This window comes from Crocodylus siamensis, chromosome 1, assembly GCF_052110815.1.
Source record: "Crocodylus siamensis isolate JL-2025a chromosome 1, ASM5211081v1, whole genome shotgun sequence".
NCBI classification, from domain to species: Eukaryota; Metazoa; Chordata; order Crocodylia; family Crocodylidae; genus Crocodylus; species Crocodylus siamensis.
Genome location: NC_143395.1, coordinates 383,258,421 through 383,273,279, shown reverse-complemented (window position 1 = coordinate 383,273,279; position 14,859 = coordinate 383,258,421). Strand labels below are relative to the sequence as shown.

Genomic DNA, 14,859 nt, shown 5'->3' with positions numbered 1-14,859 from the left:
AAACCATGCTTCTTCTCAATTGTACCAGCTTAAGCAGACAGGTACCTGAATCCTTGCACGATGCTGCAATAATTCCAGGCTACGCTTTAATAACTAATTTTTGGAATTAGTCAAGAGAGTAGAGACAGAGGGATCAACAAGTCAATCAACAGTGTACATGTTTAATTGAAACGTACTGTTTTCACAGGCCTGTCAGAGAAACATGTACTAACATACAGAAAGCTGCAACACACTGAAAGTTAAAAAGATAATGCAGAACTTTGGAAAACTAATAAATATATATAGTAATCAACATACATACACCATCCCATCAATGTTTGCTGTGTGAAGGATGTGTGCTATTATTCATGGCTTCACTTTTGCACATTAAACATTAAAATATGGTTTGCAAGTTATTAAAAAAAGAATTATTAGCTCACCAGGTTCAACATCATAAAGCAAGGGGAGAGAAAATATGGCTTGCAGGCCAAATTCCACTCACCCTGTGATTCTATCTGGTTCATGGCAGGCCTCTCAGTCCCATCTGGCCAAGGCACAGGGGCAGCCTGGACTATGGAGTGTATGGCCAGTCCCAGGGCCCTTGAGCATGGAGGTGCGCCTGGCATGTAGTGCTAGCCACCTTATCCCTGTGCATGCCTCCTGGGCACATAGGGAGCTGTAGTCTGTGAGGCCAGGCAGCCAGACTCAGCTTCCCAGCAGCCCTTGTGGCAGAGCTCCTTTTGGCTGCCGCTACCAGTTTCTCTGCTGCTGGACCCAGCCAAGGCACCTCAGCCTATTTGTACTTCACCCACCACCGGGGGTACTGGATGGAGTGTACAGGTGGCCAGGCAGGGTCTCCATGGACACTGGCCCAGGACCTCTGAGGGCAGGACATACTTGGCTGGGTAGATGGGATGGTGCAATGGGTGGGTGAGGAGTAGCACCCAGTAGCTAGATGGGCAGGCAGGGAGATCGCAGGGCAGCGACAGTGTAGGGCCAGGGCCCAGGGCAGAACTGCAATCTGCTCCCCACACTTCCCTGCAATGGGCGCTGGTTCCACGGGCAGCCGTCAGGCCATGCCTGCAGAACCGGCACCTGTCACCGGGATGTGCAGGGAGTGGATCAGAGCTCTGCCCTGGACCCCAACCCCATGCTGTCACTGCCCTGTGATCCCAGCCCTGACCACCCATCCTGCTCCCTGCCTGCCCGTGGTCAATCCCATCCACCTGGTGGAGCACACCACTCTTTAAGTGGTCCTCCAGCCCAAATAATTGCTCACCCCTTTTATAAAGTTATTAAAAGCTAGTTAGACAATAATTCAGGAAATTAAAAGGGACAAAGAGATTATTCAAACCTTTTAACAACAACAAACATCATTATCATTGATTTCTTACCAGTGACATGTTGGTATCGAGTTCGTCCCAACATGGAATGCATGGCATGTCCCATTTCATGAAAAAGGTTTTCCATCATTCCAGGAGTTAGCAATGTTGGTATATTCCTGGTTGAATGAGGCAGACTCAGCATGAGAACAACGACAGGAAGCTGGTATTCTCCATTTTCTCTTAACCTGCCTCCCCGAACTGTGAAATGGCAATCCTTTTGAAAACAAAACACACACAGTCATGCTACATGTCTATGTTTAATATAGAAGGGTCATATTCTCTTCTCATTTATACCCTATAAATGAATTAGCTTCAGTTGAGCTGCTGTAGTATAACTTGACCCAAAACTTTATAAAGATATTTTATCTATGTTACTTTCTTTTCAGATTACACTGGAAGTAGCTTCTTTCATTTTATCAAGAGATAAAAAACTGAACAACTTTTAACGTATTAAACAAAACAGGTCTCAAAGTTACATTAAGTTTAAAACATGCAAAAAGCAAATATCACAACATTCAACTCTCCACCATTCTAAAAAAAGATTTTAAACAGTACAGGGCTGAGCTCTGCTGATGTGCTAATCCTACAATAATAATTTGTACATAAAGTACAATCTGTCCCCAATCATCAGTTGAGTTTTAAACAGTAAACTCTAAAGCAAGCACCCATATGAAGACTAAAGAAAAATCCACATGATACACTGCAGAACATTAGTATCATAGCAAAATTAGCGTTCAAAGTAACCTCAGGAGCTCATCTAGTCCAACCCCTTGCTCAAAGTAGAATCAGCCCCAACTATCTCACTAGCATACTGTAATGCATTAGCAAAAATAATTAATACCTAACTACAGGAGACAAAATAAATGAAGTAATACTGTTGTTTAATGTGTGTGCATATTCACTTACTTGCCAAAAGTTGGTAATTTGCAATAAGTTTTCAGATAATTTCTGCTAATTAGCAAGGGTCTAATGTATCTTGTTTTGTAGTTCTTATTTTGGCCCTGGAATAGGAGTCACAATGTGTTCTAAAACTGTGGACAGCCCCCCAATTTAAGAGGAAGTTTGGGAATTGATCCAGCTGACATTTGACCTTTTGCCTTGGCACAGAGCATATGAGGTTTCAAATGCTAATTGTTCAAAAGCCATAGACAGAAAACAGGAAAAGAAATAATGATTCTTAAAATACTATTTAAAAAACAATGTACGTCTCACCTCTGCTGCACCTGAGGCTTCAGCCTGGTTACCACTACTTAACATGGACTGCAGAACTAACTACATGCTTCAAACTGTGTCAACATATACCACCTATGTACCCATGCAGCTCTATGCACAGGGTCCTATATTCTCTTCCAACTGTACAAAGCAACATAGATACCATATTTACTCGAATGTAAGATGAGGATTTTCCCCCAATCAACATGGGGATCGGGGAGGGAGTCCCTCATCTGACATCTGTATAAAGGAAACCTCATTAAATACACTGCCTATCTTTGAACTGCTGCTAAAAGCAGCATGTGCTCAGTAAAAAAAAAAAAAAAAGTAACTATGAAGTTGACTAAATGCAGCCAACAGTGAGCATTACCATAAAGTACATAGCCTATATGGGGCAAACATGCTGATGAAAACTTACCACAAGAACAGGTTAATGCAGCCCATCTGAATAAGAGAAATGGTAGTGCTCATTAGGCACAGTTCTTCTCAGCACTGACTCTTTTTCAAGACATGGTGAGCTACTACACCGCATATACATTTACTTCCTCTTCATTCCTACAGCTCAGTTCTACCTTGCTTTTCCATGGCCAACAATTCCTGTTTTTTCAGTAGTCTGAAATCTCTGGCAAACATCCCTAAACAGGGACCCAAACAGTTTACCCAAAAAACCTGTCATCACCTCTATTAACCTTTGAAATGTGATAAGTATGGCCCTGCCCTCCATGAAGTGAAGCCCGACCATCTTGCCCTATGCCTCATTTGCATATAAATTTTTGGAGGATCCCAGGACTCATGACTAGGGGTCTACAGAACTCAAAACAGCTGCTGGCTGATTTTGTGGACAGTCTGTGAGGCTGGCAGCCATTTCACAGGTTAAGCTCAGCAGGCCCGCACCCCCATGCCTCTGATTGGCTGAGGGACCCTGGTAGTCCTACCTCTGATTGGCTGTGAGGGCTCTCTGTCATGCAACCTGACTCTTGCCACCAGCTGGCCACATGAGGAGCAGGGGCAGCAGCCATCCTGCCATACTGGCAGCCCACTCCACCTTTCCCCCACTCTTTTTTTTTCCCCAGGGTGCCTGCCAAAAGCATGAAGCCTGCCCAAGATAACAGTTTTCAAAATTAGTAGGTCCTTACTCATGACAAAACACAGTTCTAATCATGTGGGGTGCTAATTAGCACATCAGTCCTTTGTGGGGGGCCTCTGGAGTACACACATAATGAGCAGTGCTGAACTGTGGGGTCACCAAGGCTTGAAATGCTAAATGGTAAATCAAGAGCCTTTTGCTTCTGGACTAGTATCATGTATAAGTTTGTACTCTCTCTAAGTAGGTGCTGAGGTGCTACTTAAAAGTGTGTTTATGGAGTACCTGTGTTAAAACCTCTGCAGTTGCAAAAAAGATAAAATGAATGATTTCTGAGGTGAACTAAGTCTATGGGTACTATATGCAATTTGCTGCAGCTTTGTTTATTTCAAGGTCAGTTTTTTAAAATTTGTTCCTTACTTCCACATGCTTAGGGAGAACTGCATCTGACAGTAAGGGAGGGGGAAGAAGCTGCGGGGGGCGGGGGGTAGGGGGCAGAGCACAAAAGGCCTACCTGACTTGCCAGATTTATTTTCCCTGCTACAGCTGTGAGAAATTTATTTTCCCTGGTATAGCAGTGAGAAATTCAAGACACACCTCCAATAATTAGATTCTATACCAAATTTATACATTTTTTATATATAGACCCCAATTATTGGGGGGCTGTCCTATAATCATGGTTGTCTTAAAATACGGGACCTATGATTTTTAAAAATACACTACCAAAGTTTAAATCGGTTCACAAAAGAATCTAAAAAGGAAGTTACACAATTCACCATAATGATGTTTACCCTTTGAATGAAGTATTCCTCAAATCCATGCAATTTAAGGACTTTTCCAAGATCAGATGCAAGTAAGGCCAAAGGTAATCTTGTTATGTCTGAATGCTGTGAATTTTAACTCTAAATATTGTTGCTAGATTAAAGTTACAAGTGAAAGGTCCTAACATAGTTTTTGCCAGTTACAGCTACCACTCAGTTTAGCCTACAGTATTACCTGATGAGGTTTGTCAGCTCGTTGAAAGAAGTCACAGTAGATGTATCCCAGCAGGCCCTCTTTTTCATGGACAACTGCCTGGGAAAAAATATATGAAAATATACGTTTCCAAAGTAAATACCCTGTTGATTGGGTAAGTTGGAAAAATGTCATTCTTAGTGACAGAAAACGCTTATATTGAATCTACCTTGCACCACATTACAGTTTGCTGATACAGGAATAATTTGATAGTAAATAGCTGAAATATATGTATGAAACATCCAAGTGCATTCTTCAAACCAAACCTATTTCTATAATTTACACAAATTGAGTACCCATCAAAAAAAATAAGCAACTTCTCTTATCTGCATATACTAAACTTTCTAAACACCTCTGAAATATTGCTGGAGTTGGTTTATGAAAGAAACAGATTTAACTTCGTAACCAGAAATGCCAGATGGGCCACTAAGGAGCAGTGGCTCTCAGTGGAGGCTAGACCTAGAAGGAAAGGACAGACGGAAATTCACTGGAAAATACTGGGAGGTCAGGGGAAAGATAGGGGAATTGATCAGTCCCAAATGTGGTGTCTGCTTCTGTTATTTCCAACCTACAAGACAAGAAGGATGTGGGATATAGCGAATCAAATAACAAAATAAGGAGATACACCCAATAGAAAAGAAAGGAAAGGTAGCAGATAGTAGGAATACATACTTACAGCATTCTATTAGGTTACAACAATGTAAGTTAGCACTATAAAAGGGCAATAATCATCCCCTTACAGCAGGGGTGGGCAAAATATAGCCCATGGGCCAGATCCAGCCTGCTAGGCCATTCTATATGGCAAGTAGGGCCCATAAAAAACATTTAGAAAATTAATATATCTACCCCTGGCTGCCTGTCAAAGTCGACATAAGCCAGGGGCAGTAGGACCCAGGGGAATCTACCAGCAGGATTCAGTGGTTGCAGAAGCAAGCCTTGGAGGCCCCAGCCCTGCCCAGCCACAAGCCCTGTGAGGAGCTGAGGCTTCTGGCATGGGCCCCTGGGGCTGTTCCTGACTCCCCGTACTGGAGGGAAATTCAGATAAGAAGTGGGGGGTGGAGGAGGCAGGGGAGAACTGCAGACAATCATCCCGGTCCTCAGGGTTGGGCTTAGCCAGCTGCTGTGGTCCCGGCACTGCAGCCGGGAGCCACATGGTGCCGGAGAGAAGGAGCAGCGAGTGGGCATGCAGAGCTCAGTGATAGCCACACAGAAGCACAGGGTACACACTGGTGCACTGGGACTAGGGCTAGCAGGGGCTCAGAGTAGGACGGCAGAAGCACAGGCCTGGCCTGGCTCCCTAAAGGATGTCTGGGGAGGGTTGGGGCATGTGTGGAGGGGGCTCTGTGCACCCACTGGCTGCCACTTTCTCCCGCCTGCTGCTGCCATTTGCCTGATGCTGCCACCATTCCCCTACAGCTCCCTGCCGGTTGCTATAGCACCACATGGTTCCCAGCTGCAGCTCCGGGCCGCAGGAGCTTGCTTGGCCCCTGTGATTCTCAGATGGCTCTGTGCAGTGCCAGCTGGGCCAGTCTGGCTCCTGCTGCGTCCTGTGGTCTCAGCCGGGAAGAAGGGAAATGGTGGCAAATGGGAGGAAGTGGTAGTGAGCAGCAGCATGAGGCCATGCTGGTGCCAGGAGCAGCAGCAGCGCTGAGCCTGGGCATAGAGCACACCTTCCCCCACACTCCACATATCCACCCACAAATCTATATCCACCCACCCACACCCCCCACAATATATAAGACTAAGACTTCATTTTACGCTATTATGCAATCTCCTCTATGTACACTACACCAACACATGTAAATCAGGACAAATATATTTTTTGAAATCAAATTAATGAATGTTGTAGTAAATGTTTGATTTTTAGAATATAATTTGGTATTTTTCTGAGGTGGCAAACTCTTGCTGAAAGGAGTTCTTCTTGGGGGGGCAAGCAGACGGACTTCTCATGGCAAAGGTCAGGGGCTAGGGGTGGGACTTCCAGTCCCAAGATGGTGACCAGGGGACGGGTCACCTGTCAAGGGGTGGGGCTACCCTGGCGGCCCTCAACAGCTTGCCAAAACTCAGTAAGTGGCCCTCCACCTGAAATAAATGCCCACCCTTGCTATATAGAGAAACCACACCTGTATTTAGGTGCCAAAGCATAAACAGGCATTTCGTGAGACTTTTCCAAGCATTCACGATGCCTAATTTCAACTGAAATCTGTGTACCTTACGTGCCTGAGGAACAGGGGTGTCAAAGATATGGCCCCCAAGCTGGATCTGATCTGTGGAACCCTATCAACTGGCCTGCAGTGCTGCCAATGGGTCTGAGAGTAGACCCACAGGCTGCATGCGGTGCCTGCTCTGGGGCTGACAGACTGTGCGCTGCGTGTGTGTGTGTGCTACCAGCCTGTGGGCATGATCAACAACCAGCCTGTGCCATTCATCAGACCACAGGACCAGATAAATTTGACATTCCTATTTCAAAAAATGCTACAAAGGTACCTACAGGCATCTTTAGTGTTTAAGTTCCTTTATCCTTGCTCTTAAGAAATTATATGGATTTGGCCCAAGGTCTCTCCTTTATGTTTAAGGCAATTAGGAATTAGAACCCTTACCAGTTTGCGAACATCTTCACACCAGACTTCTCCTTTCTCAGTCTGTTCAGCATATAGAGATATTCCTAGAAGCTGACTGAACAAGGAATTCAGACCTTCCATACATGCGCCAAGAGAGAAAAAGGGACAGTACAAACTGGGCTCAATGTTATACCTAAGGAAAACATATATAAAAAGTAAAAGTATTTGCTGAACCCTATAATCCAATGCAAAAATCCAGACCTATGTACCCCATTTATAGGTATTTTATGGCACTTAGCAGTATCTCAGCATTGCACATGATACAAGTATATACCTTATTATAACACTTATAATATCATTTTTGTTAAGTGAATTATTAACTTCACTTTTCAAATAGAGAAAACAAGGACACAGAGATTAGAGTACATTTCAAAATTATCCACTGATTTTTGAATGAATAAAACCAAACATTAGAACTCTGCTATTTTTTAAAGTTTCTAATCAGAATGCTCTATTATAGCCATGTTTTAAAAGAGTAGTTGTTCTGCATCCACTTGCTCCTGTTTCCTTTCCTCCAGCCCCCATTAACATAAAAGACTGAGCCTTAGAACTAAGGAAACTCAGATGCTGCATTTTGGTGACATGTTTCACTGCACTTACATTTCACTATCCAACCTCACTAGACCATGGCGCACAGCAGGATAGGATTAGTATGCTAAGCCACGGCAATCACTTCTTTTAAACTTTTCTTTGTGGGCTTTTTTTCCATGTCTTTTATGTTATCCTTATAAAAGCACTCTAGCAGTATTTTGCTACTGCCATGGCAACATTTGTTGAAGATATCAGAAATGTTTAGATACAAGACTTTATCTATCTTCACACTAACAGTTTGATTTCTGGCTTGTTGCATGCATTTCATTCTGCTTTTGGCATGCAAAACAAACTAGAACTCTAAATGGTTACTACACTGGTTATTATTCCCCAAAGTAGGTAGCAGCATTTAAATTCATATTCAGTCCAGTGGAATTTGGCACAACAAAATATTAAATAAAAATTAAATAAAATCAAGATACATTTTTCCCCTTACACCTGGTAAGCTGCCATACCCAGAGAATAAAGCAAAAACATATGCTCCATTTTAAAAATGCTTTGTTTTGGATTAAGCAAGCAAAAGAACGCAAGCCTCCAGAAGTGCATGTAATCTGGATCCATTCAGTGTATTTGGGGCCATAAGAAGTTTACACCTATTGGAACATCAAATACACTGAATTTACAAAATAGCTTTCATAGACGAGCCTACAAACTTCACTTTATGAACTTCCTGGATACAAAAAATCATGGACCAAATATACATGGTTATAGGTAGTAGCTATGTTGGTCTAAGGACATAGACAGACAAGGTTATTTGAGTGAATCTAATATCTTTTATTAGACCAACTCAGAGAGTTGGAAAAGATTTTCTTAGCAAGCTTTTGGGTCTAAAAACCCTTTGTTAGGCTGAGGAAGCATCTGCAGTTGGTGTGTGCTCTTCCTGGATGGAATGAATAATAAAGAAGCCAGAGGCTGGTATGCATGCAAGAAAGGCAGTCAGTGAAGATGTAAATTGAGGAGTCAGTGAGTGAGAGATGGGGGGGGGAAGAAAGGGGTTGAATGTAGCAGGTAAATAGTGGAGAGGTACCAAGGGAGTCAGATGTCAGGCAGGTTGTAGAAATGTAATACATCTCATCCAATGTACCAAATGCCCTGATGGAAAACATGTAGGAGAGACCAAACAACAACTGTGCACCAGAATGAATGCACACAGGAAATCAAAGACAAAAATACCCAGTTACCACTAGGGGCACATTTCTCACAAGAAACCCACTCTCTCCAATCTCTCAGTTCTAATCCTCAAAGGGAACTTACAAAACATTTTTCACAAACGAGCCTATGAACTTCACTTCTTCAGCCTCCTGGATGCAAAAAAATCATGGGCTAAATATAGACATTGGATTTATGACACACTACAACCTGCCTGACATCTGACTCCCTTGGTACCTCTCCACTATTTACCTGCTACATTCATCCCCCTTCTCCTCTCCCCCACCTCCCCCACCCCCCCCGTCTCTCCCTCACTGACTCCTCAATTTACATCTTTACTGACTGCCTTTCTTGCATACATACCAGCCTCTGGCTTCTTTATTATTCATTCCATCCAGGAAGAGCACACACCAACTGCAGATGCTTCCTCAGCCTAACGAAGGGCATGTATACCCGAAAGCTAGCTAAGAAGAATTTTTCCAAGTATTTGAGTTGGTCTAATAAAAGATTTACCCAAAGAACCTTGCCTGCCTGTGTCCTTAGACCAACACAGCTACAACCTCACCCCCGTAGTTCAGAGGTGTATTTATGTCTTCTGTAATATGCTTTAGCAACCCTAAGAACACCATGGCTGCTGCATCTGCATACAGACCTCCTGGAAGTATAAAGCTGCATCTACTCTGAAATTTTCAGATCGGATAATTCCTAACTGATACAGCTCCACAAGTGGTAGCACTACTGCAAAGTATAGCAGATAAGGCTAAGACAGACTCAGGAGTTACTACTGTATTTTATAATCCTGCTCAGAAAACTAAAAGGATAGATGCTGTACAGGCTGCTTAATGCAGCTCAGTTTTATTACAATACCTTCTCCAAAACTGATTCCCAAACTTAAGCCTCTTCTGAGTACAAACTGCAAGCTGAACTGAAATGGTATTTTAATTAAAAAAGAAATGCAGAGACAACTGTTTTATTTAAAAGCGAGATGCATTCTTTGTACACATTATCTGACAGACTTCTATTGTTAGCTGACATCGTTGGTAAAAGATTGGATTTTTAAGAATTGAGTTTTACTTCTGGCGCACAGAATTTATCATCCACCAAAATAAAATTTAAGAGTATAACACAAGACAACAATCTTTTTAAAAGGTTCTATGATCCTTCTTATTAAAAAGATTATAGTAGATTATACCAGTGATTCTCAATGTGGGTGCCAAAAAATGAATGAAACCTAAGAGCTGGCATTTTCTGAGGGGTGCCCCCAATCTATAAACATTGAAAATCACTGGTTTATTCCAAAGTAGCCAAAGATGTATTGGGTAGGGGGGAGGGAAGGGAAGGGGAAGGGAGTTTGGCTTCATACTACTTCAGCCAGATTATTTTCTATTCTGGAAAAGGAGATGCAGAACTTTTATGTAAACAGGAGACATTTATACAAAATCTGAATCCTGTATACATGGCTAGTAGAAACAAAGTTTTAAGAACTTTTGCATTTGGTTCACATGGAAGTGCTGGAAAGTTCGCTGAATACCTATAGTTTAGTTATCTTATACATATATTTGTGAAATGTGCTTTCTAAATATAGAAATACTTTGCTAACAATAATACTACATAATGAGAGTGATGAATGTCATACATATATACACATCTAAGGAAACCACTATGGTTAAAGAAAAAATTATACTTTATGATAATCAAGAAAGAAAGCATAACAAAAATACATTTACTTTGTTTTTGGTACTTTGGAACAGATACTGCATGAACAGGTGGACAAATATATGAACACACACTAAACTTAATTCAGTCAAGAACCCAGAGACCCACTAAAGGAACAGATTTTAAATAGCTAAATTCAGCAGGAAATTAAAGCATGTAACTGCTGCCAGCAAAATTCAACTGCCAGAGTAGAAAAGCACACATGAAAATCAAGAACAGTGTTACCAGACTTAATCAAAACGACTTCACTTGTATGAAGAAATTATGAAAATTAAGAGAGGTGTCTGAGAAAATGGAAGACTGGCACTACATAGTACTTTTTCCAGCAAGTGATGTGGAACTTGACTGTAAGACTATGCAGCTATATTAACAGATGCATTTCCCAGTAATTGCAAATATTGCCCAAGACCAATGTGAAACACTATAATTAGCACAATGTATAAAAATGTTTACTTGGAAAAAAGAATAAAGCAGGGATGTCAAACATATGGCCCATGGGCTGGATATGGCTCACAGAGCCCGATCATCTGGCCCTCAGTGCAGCCTTTGGGTCTTGGATTGGCAGTCAAACCCCATGCCACTCATCCAGCCCTCAGGGTCTGATGAGTTTAACAAACTCCATGTGCTTACAAAAGTGTGTAACTTATCTCTATCTTACAGTAAGTAATTACCATATTTACCCAAATACAAGATGACTTTGAATGTAAGAAAACCCCCAATAATTAGACTCTACACACAGAAAATATATACATTTATTATAATTTTCCATGTATGAAACCTAATTATCAGAGGATCATCTTAAATTTGTCCCTGCCACTATTGCAGGTGGGGGTGGGGGGGAAGAGGTGATGGGGGAGGCATTAATAGAGCAGGAAGTATGGTGCAGGTGGTAGGGGTCAGGAAGAGATGCAGACACAGGCAGCCTGCCCCCGCAAATACTCACCATTGTGACTGCTCCACCCCCGCCCCGAGCCTCAGGCTGCCCCAATCACCCCCCTCCCCCATTTCCCCCTCCATGCTGCTTCTGCTCTAGCCTGACCCCATAGCAGCAGCACAGAGCCAGCACTACTGTTTCAGCCCAGTCCGGCAGCAGAAGCGCCAGCTCCCTGTCACCCCTGCTCCAGGGCCAGGCTGGAGCCATGCTCTGTGCCCCACAGTGCAGCAGAGATTGAGCCTGCCAGCAAAGAGCAAAGATGAGGAGGAGTGCAGCAGAGGGAGAAGCGATGCAGGGAGGGAGACTGGGGGCTGTGGGGGGGGGAGGGAACAGCTGCAGTTCCGGCTCTGGCTCCTACCCCAGGTTGGGGCCGGAACTTCAGCAGTTGCCTGCCCACCCCTCCCATGCTTGATTTTAAGGTGAAGAGCTTTTTTCTCCATGTGAAACGGGGAAAGGACCTTGTTTTCTAACTGAGTAAATATGGTACTGACTCCCCCCAAAGAAGAAAAAAAATAAGGTGTCTACAGTGTGGCAGCAGGAAAAAAAACTGCTTTACCTTTCCCCATTCCTAGGGAAGTCTTGGGGGCTAGGAAGTGCCTCCAAAAACATACTCCCCTTTGAAGTAGGACAGGGAAGTGGCATGTCTCACTGACAGACATTTTGATTTATGTAAACATCATGTGACTTAGAAGGAGAGTGGAGCATTGCAGCCATTTCTGTGGGACAAGCAAGATGGAAGGGAGACAGACTGGATCAACAGCACTGAAGCATGAAGTAGCTAGCTGGGATACCTGGACGACGCAAGGAAGAGAAGCACAAACAGACAGTTAAAATAAAAAGACAGCGGCTAACAAGACATGCATTTTTGTTTACGTAGTGCTTGTCTGTCTATTTATATTTTAAATTTTGAGGCGAAGAACTGTTTCTAACTATAGGCCTTGAAAAGCCCTAATGAGTCAAATAAGCCTAAAAAATGCCTAGGACATCTTCACAATAGATTTTGGCATGCTCACAGGATTATGGAGTATAGGCATAGGCTATCTGCTGAAATGAGGGATGAATGGTAGGAGCGTTCACAACGGGGGCTGCTCCACTTTAATACAAATGCCAGACTGCTTCTCCACACAGGCAAACATCATCACCATGAAAATCTCCTCACTAGAGTTTCCCCCATCCTCAACAGCAGGTATTGCATTTAAATTAGCCATAGCTTAGCAGGCTGTTTCTTTCAGTACACTGAGGTTCTCATCTTGATTAAACAACACTGACAACAGAGAAGTTAAAGAATTTGCCCAATATCATGTGAAATCTTAGATGCTGTCAAAAACTGACTCTTCTTCTGAAGGCAGACCATGCAAGAAGTACATGATTGTAAAGTTGGAAGAGACCTCAAGGATCATTTAAATTCAACTCCTTACAAGTTCTGCTATTCCTAAATCATCCCAGACAGACGCTCATCTGGCTGCTTCCTAAAAGCCTCCAAAGAAGATAATTTCATAAGTTACTTGGAAAGTTTGTGCTATTGTCCTACTGCTCTTCCAGTTTGCTGTAGGATAACTATTGCCTCTGTGGCAAGGGAGAACATTTTTTTCCACTTCTTACCACAGCCTTTCAAATATTTGAAAACTACTATCATCTTCCCATTTCCTCTTCTCCAGACTAAACATATGCTGCATTCCAGCCACTGTAGCATCTTTGTTGCCTGCTGCTTGACTCTCCCTACTTTCTCTAAATCCTTCTTAAAATATGGTGCCCAAAACTGGATACAGAACTTCATCTGAAGCCTAATTCCAACTGTGTCTTGCATACAATGCTCCTGTTAATGCAACTCAAAATTGTATTTGCCTTTCTTGCAAAAGCATTGCACTGCTGACTCAGAACAAATTGAGGATTCCTCCTTCCCTCCAGATCTTTGCAAGCAGTACTACAACCTAACCTATTACTCCCCCTCCTGTCTTTGTGCATTTGTTTTTTTTTCTTCCCTATATGTATCTCCTTATGTCTGTCGCTGAGTTGAAAACATGATTGAAAAATGAACCTAATTATGACATCAGTTTCACTGATGGACAAAGAAAGGTACTTTGGACAGCCTTGCAACCACTGTGCATTCTCCTTTAGTTGACAGAATATCCCCCATGGACAAGCCAGTCCACAGTAAAGGAATGCTTTGGATTCCTTGCTGCTGCTAAGCTATCATGAAGTAATATCTGTGATTACCACTTCTAGTCAAACAATGAGCTGGCCTCTGTTATTCATACCTTGGGCATTTTTCAACTAGACTATAGCAGTGCAATGTACCTACCTTAGCACTTAAAAGCTAAGTAATACAAAATGACCGCAGCCCATCTTTTCATGAGCACATTAACCAGTTTTCTGCTCTGAACAGTGCCTTTCACACAAAAGTTTGAGCCAAGATCAAGATCTCGTTCCTTATCTTCCAAGGTGTTCTGTGACCTGGACCCCACATATCAAATGATCTTCTGGAACTCCTAGGCTGAGGACTCCACTTCTCTGGCACAAGAGAAGTCTCTGCAATAAGGGTAAAGCTTGTATGTGCAAACACGACTTTCTTGCAGGCTGATCCCAGACTGAGATCAAAGCCCTCAGGAACTAAGGATGATCACTTTTCATTTTTAAGTGCAAGAGACCTTTCTATGACCTTGCCTTTTCCAACACAACACCATGTATATTTAAAACAAGACCAAACAAAGCCTTATCAAAACAAGTCATTCCACTGCACTGCAGAAAGCTTACAGTTATAAATTTAAAACACAATTCTTTGCAATCAAGAAAATCATATTTTAAGCTTAGATACTAAAAGACGCCTATATGGACTTGAGTTACTGATGAGTCCTAAAAGATAATTGTACTCACAAACAGGTACAATATGACAGCACAAGTTAAAGCTGTGCTTCTTCTGCAAAGAACCACTTCTGAATGAAAAACTAATTCACTTGTAATAATGAAATAAAAGTAGTTTCGTACAATTGCTATGCCTGTAACTACTTCTAATAATTCTGGTTTTACAATAATATATTTCTATATTTTAACAAGTTTTTGTGGGTTTTCATACTGAGACACCAGCTATAGATAAAACTCCCAACTTACTTAAAAAGCAGTGAAATTGACCAAAAAAAAAAAAGACAAATATATTAGGTACATCAACTTTAAGGA

General features: G+C 42.3%; 1 protein-coding gene across 2 annotated transcripts in view; it reads right to left on the bottom strand.

The window, feature by feature from the left end:
* MIPEP (mitochondrial intermediate peptidase) overlaps nucleotides 1-14,859 on the bottom strand; it is a 106,902-nt gene that overhangs the window by 53,156 nt on the left and 38,887 nt on the right. For both annotated transcript variants that reach the window (XR_016439299.1, XM_090028779.1), the window contains exons 11-13: nucleotides 7,275-7,428; nucleotides 4,657-4,734; nucleotides 1,374-1,578 (exon numbers count right to left, since the gene is read on the bottom strand). Coding sequence is in view for 1 of the 2 variants with exons in the window: in XM_090028779.1 (XP_089884905.1) it covers nucleotides 1,374-1,578; nucleotides 4,657-4,734; nucleotides 7,275-7,428 (437 nt within the window). In the remaining variant the exon portion in view is untranslated. The remainder of the gene's footprint in view (nucleotides 1-1,373; nucleotides 1,579-4,656; nucleotides 4,735-7,274; nucleotides 7,429-14,859) is intronic.